Source organism: Tupaia chinensis, unplaced genomic scaffold (genome assembly GCF_000334495.1).
Source record: "Tupaia chinensis unplaced genomic scaffold, TupChi_1.0 Scaffold000231_1, whole genome shotgun sequence".
NCBI lineage: Eukaryota > Metazoa > Chordata > Mammalia > Scandentia > Tupaiidae > Tupaia > Tupaia belangeri.
The window spans coordinates 795,911-801,169 of record NW_006159706.1 but is presented as its reverse complement, the minus strand read 5'-3'; the positions used below and the strand labels follow the sequence as shown (position 1 = coordinate 801,169).

The 5,259-nt window shown below is 54.7% G+C and overlaps 2 protein-coding genes across 3 annotated transcripts in view; one reads left to right on the top strand and one right to left on the bottom strand.

Moving 5' to 3' along the window:
- Positions 1–820, bottom strand: part of LOC106734828 (pyrin domain-containing protein 1) — a 3,027-nt gene extending 2,207 nt beyond the window's left edge. Inside the window, exon 1 of the mRNA XM_014587668.2 lies at positions 4–820. Within this exon, the coding sequence (XP_014443154.1) occupies positions 4–195 (192 nt within the window). The 5' untranslated portion in view covers positions 196–820. The remainder of the gene's footprint in view (positions 1–3) is intronic.
- Positions 1–5,259, top strand: part of TRIM72 (tripartite motif containing 72) — an 11,404-nt gene that overhangs the window by 5,114 nt on the left and 1,031 nt on the right. For both annotated transcript variants that reach the window (XM_027771692.1, XM_027771691.1), the window contains exons 3-7: positions 2,222–2,317; positions 2,416–2,646; positions 3,094–3,116; positions 4,044–4,162; positions 5,011–5,259. The exon at positions 5,011–5,259 is cut by the window's right edge and continues 1,031 nt beyond it. In XM_027771692.1, coding sequence (XP_027627493.1) covers positions 2,222–2,317; positions 2,416–2,646; positions 3,094–3,116; positions 4,044–4,162; positions 5,011–5,259 — 718 coding nt within the window. The remainder of the gene's footprint in view (positions 1–2,221; positions 2,318–2,415; positions 2,647–3,093; positions 3,117–4,043; positions 4,163–5,010) is intronic.

The window sequence follows — 5,259 nt, the reverse complement described above, 5'->3', positions numbered from 1 at the left end:
GGCGTCGTCCTCGCAGTAGAAGGAGACCAGCTTGTCGGTGAGGTCCACGGCGTCGAGCTGCCCGAGCGCCCCCCGCGGGATGTTCTTAAAGCCCTCGGGCAGCCGCGCCGCCCCCAGCTTCAATTTGAACTTCTTGAGCTCATCCGTGGTCAGGTTCTCCAGCGCGTCCAGGATGGCGTCGCGCTTCTTCCCCATGGTTCAGCCCTGCCACTTCTGAACCTCAGATGGCCTGGCATCCCGAGCCACCAGGCCCGCCCTGACCTGCAGCAGGCGGGGCGCTGCACGGGAGGACGACCTGGGGAGGAGACTTACCTGGCTGCCAGTGAGAGAGCCCATGGTCCAACCCTGTGGCTGCTGTCGGTAGGAGACTCCTTGGCAAACCTGCCTGGGGGTCCCGGTTGCTCTCGGGAAGGGGTTCGGAAGTGCACCGATTTGGTGAGGCTATTTTCATTCTGCAGAGGAGGAAACAGACTGGAAGCCATGGAGGCAGGAATGGAATTCACTGATTCCAGGGTCATACACCTCCCTGGCAAAGAAAATCCCAGCAAAGAAATGACCTTGGCAGGAGCCATTAGGAGCTTCCTTCCCTGTGGCTCCTGGAATCATTTCAGGAATCACACACTGGCAGGCTCGGGTAGGACCCAGTCCACAGATGTGTCTGATGGGCCAATGCAGGGGATGCTTTTATTAAATTGCCTGCCCTAGAACCCATGGATATGCAGGGAGGCTGAATGGGGTCAGGATGATTCAGGGTAATGTTACGCTGTGTGTGTATGTGTGTGTGTGTGTGTTTAAAGAAAGATTTTTGCCATAAGGTGTGTGCACTCGCCAGAGAGACAGAGAGAGACAGAAAGCGAGAAATCACCCCAGGGGGGGATGTTCATGCTGCAATCCCTTCTCCTCTATTTCCTCTCAAGATTTTGGGCACGCATGCACATGTGCCCAGTGTGAGTTTTTAACCTCCAGGTCTGGGACTCCAAAGGTGGTCGACTATGTGGGAGTCCAGCGACATAACCATTACTCCATCTGCTGGTCCCGAAACTAATGTTATATTTTTAAGAGAGGGGTGAGGGCTGGTCCATAGCCCAGTGGTTAAGGGAGACAGATTCCACACGACCAACTGCAGTTTGAATCCTGGCCCCAGTGGCTTGGAAAACTCACCAGGTATGTGCGTGCCCCAAATTCTAACAGAATGGAGAAACGGAGGAGTAGGGATTGCAGCATGATCACACCCCATTGGACGTACTTTCTCCCTCTCTGTCTCTGTCTCTCTCTCTGGTGAGTACACACGTCCTCTGACAATTAAAGAGAGAGAGATGTGAAGCCCAGGAAGAAGAGGAGGCTGCATTTCTTCTTCTTTTTTTTTTTTTAAGAGTTTTTTTCCCCCTTAGGGTGTGTGCATTTGCCAGAGAGAGAGAGGCACACACAGAGACAGTAAAAGGGAAAGTGAGAAATTACCCCCCGACTCCAGAGGGGATGGTCACCCACAGTCCCTTCTCCATTCTCCTCTTGGGATCTTGAGCACACACGCACATGTGCCTGTTGTGAGTTTTAAGCCACCAGGTCCAGGACTCGAACTGTGGTTGGCCATGTGGGAGTCCAGCAGCATAACCGCTACGCCATCTGCTGGTCCTTGCATTTCTTCATTATTATTATTATTATTATTATTATTATTATTTATTCTCTTTATTTTTTAAACATTCAATCACTCTATATCATTTGGCTTGTAAAAAGAATTTACGGAACATGAAATACTTCTCAGACCAGTCCAGTTGAGAATACTATACATGTTATCATCAGCAGGTAATGAGCCATTTCTGTGGCCGTATTTCTTCTCTTACATATACTTCACTCACCACCCCTCGAAAGCCTGCTGCATGCGGAGTTCTGTCTTCACCTGTCTGGTGGTGGAGAACAAAGCACATTTGTATTTGTCGTCCTCGCAAAGACCTGTGCTGGTGGGCTAACTGCTGAGGGGGTGGGATCAGAGAGACAAGGTCAGGGAGGAAGTAAAAATAGACAATGGGAGCACAAAACTTTCAGACCTCAGGATTGGAGCTGGCCAGGACGTGGGGGCTTGCAAGTGGGTTTGGGGATGGGAGGATGGCTGGAGGAGGAGCTGGCATTTAGCTGAGTTACAGAGTGCAGGTGTAGGGTAGGAGGTGTGGGTTTGGGGTGGGTGGCTTCCGCATCACCTCTTCATTTCCTCCACGCCCCTCAGTCGCAGCTCCCACAGCAGAAGCTGCAGCTGCAGGAGGCATGCATGCGCAAGGAGAAGAGTGTGGCCGTGCTGGAGCATCAGCTGGTGGAGATGGAGGTGAGGGGCTCAGTGTGGCAGAGCCTGGGGACGGAGGGCCAAGCCTCGGGATCCCCGGTCAAGTGCCTTTGCCTGTCTGTAACCCTTGCCCTCTACAGGAGACAGTGCGTCAGTTTCGGGGGGCTGTAGGGGAGCAGCTGGGCAAGATGCGGATGTTCCTGGCTGCACTGGAGGGTTCTCTGGACCGTGAGGCAGAACGTGTGCGGGGTGAGGCAGGGGTCGCCTTGCAGCGGGAGCTGGGGGGCCTGAAATCCTACCTGGAGCAGCTGCAGCAGATGGAGAAGGTGCTGGAGGAGGTGGCTGACAAACCGCAGACTGAGTTCCTCATGGTGAGTGCTGGATGACCTCCTTTCCTCGCCCCTTGGCCACGACGTAGTCCCCAGGGACCTCATCCTGCTGTCAGCTGGGGACCCTGAGGTCCAGACAGGGGTAGGGATGAGCCAGAGTCAGGGGGGGCAGGCCTCACAATTGCAACCACGGTTGTTTAGGTTGGGCACAGTAAGGGCACCGTAAGTGGGCCCCATTCATGTCACAGACATGGCAGGTTTGTATATTTATCAGGACAATCTTGTAACAAGTGGAATTAGTTTCTTGGGGAGGGGTTACCATTTTCTAATTCACATAAAGGTCAAGGGCTAGGGGTGGCCTTGAGTTTTGGTTTCTTTGGGTTTTTCTGATACTTCCTGTCCACACTTCTCCTAATTGTTGACCCCATCCTCAGAAATCCCTAGCTTCTCCCCCCTGCTTCATGTCCATCTCTTTTTCTCTCTCTCCAGAAATACTGCCTGGTGACCAGCAGGTGAGCTCAACCTGGCCCTGCCTGGCCCTTTGCCCACCTAGCCTAGCCTGCTGGGCATACCAGCTGGCTTGCCTTCTACTCACAATGTGCTGCACATGCCCAGTTCAGCCCACTCTGTCTCCCTGCTGTATGGAACACCCTGTGTTGATCTGACCCCAGGCCAGGCAGAGACGCTGGCATCGCTGTGTGCCCAGTGCTGCTGTGGAGGGGAGGGGTGGCCAGGAAGGCTTCCCAGAGGAGTGGGCACCTGAGCTGGACTCTGGGGGAATGAATAGAAGTTGACTAGGTAGGGTTGGGGGAAGAGCACCACAGGCGGAGGAACAGTAAGTGCAAAGACGGGAGAGCGGGAGAGACGGTGCGGCTGCTGTGGCAGGTGGGGCAAACAGGGAAGGGCTGAGCTTGGGCCTTATCCCAGCAGAAGGTCAAACACTTTTTTTCCTTGTAAAATATGTTATCACACAAAATAGACCATTTTCAGCATTTTTTAAAAAAGAATTATTTATTTAATTTTATTTATTCATTTCATTTACTTTCATTTAACCAGAGAAAGACAGACACACAGAGAGAAGGAAAGTGAGAAAGCAAGTCATCTGGTCCAGGACCTAAACCGTGGTCCGTCATGTGGGAGTGTCCAGTGCCTTAACCACCACGCCACCTGCTGGCCCCATTTTCAGCATTTTTAAGCACACATTTTAAGTTCAGAGGCATCAAGTACATTCGTGTTGTACAACCACCACCACCACCACCATCCAGCTCCAGAATTTTATCCTCTTCCCAAACTGGAACTCCAACAGAAGAGTTTTAAGCAGGGGTGTGATGTGAGGAGATCCTGGGCTCCTTCCCCACTAAGAGCCCTGGCCTTCCTCCCCTTGGGTACTTCCTCCTCACAGATACCTCCCCTTCTCACCTCCTCACCTCTCACCCCAGGCTGCAGAAGATTCTGGCAGAGTCCCCACCACCTGCCCGTCTGGACATCCAGCTGCCTATCATCTCAGATGACTTCAAATTCCAGGTGTGGAGGAAGATGTTCCGGGCGCTGATGCCAGGTACTGGGAGGGGCTGACTCCAGGCCTGTGTGTGTAACTGCATGGTGACGGGAGACCCCAGCCACACATGGAGAGGCCTCCTGGTCCCAAATGGGAAGGCCATCAAAGCAGGTACCCTGCAGCCCCCTAATGAAGGGGAAGACCTTTGAGGACATGGGGCTTATGGTGGGTGACTGTCTTGGAGGGGACAGTGCCACAGTGTGCTGCTGCCGTTGGCAGCCTGGAAGGTAGGGCCTGGACCAGTCCCTGCCCCTCTCTGCACAGTGTAGAGGATGATTTCTGCTCACTGGGGATGAGGATCTGCAGGACTGGAACCTGGATCTGGCCTGGCTCAGACATTGACTTGGCACTTCGTGGCTGGGAAGGCCCGATGGCTCATCCTTCTCTCCTGAGAGCTGGGGTACATGGGGTGCTCCAGGTTCCACAGCTCCTGGCCACGCACATTGACGGGTGCAGCCTTTACTACCTCCTGGGACGCGGGGATGGAGGGACCCTTGTTTTACTCAAGGGTCGGGTAGTACTTGGCCTAGAGACTAGGCCAAGACTGAGGGCTGGGCTTTCTGAGGATCTCCTGCTCTGTGGCCTTGGGCCCTTCCTGGGCCTGAGAGGGTGTCACAAGCCTTGTAACAACTCAGTCCTGCCACCACCCTGGAGGGGCTTCATTTCATAGCTGAGCAAACCGGGCTCAGAGAAGTGAAGTCCTTGGCCTAAGCCATTAAGCAATAGGGGCTCACCTCTCAGAGATGTGGGGAGGATAGAGGAGGTGAGGCTGGCGCCTAAATGGGTTGGGAGAAGTTTCGAGGGAGGCAAGACGCGGGGGCCTGACCACTGTGTCCTAACGCTGGCAGCGATGGAGGAGCTGACCTTCGACCAGAGCTCTGCGCACCCGAGCCTGGTGGTGTCTCCCACCGGCCGCCGCGTGGAGTGCTCTGAGCAGAAGGCGCCTCCTGCCGGAGAGGACCCGCGCCAGTTCGACAAGGCGGTGGCGGTGGTGGCGCACCAGCTTCTCTCCAACGGCGAGCACTACTGGGAGGTGGAGGTGGGCGACAAGCCGCGCTGGGCGCTCGGTGTGATGGCGGCGGAGGGCCCCCGCCCCG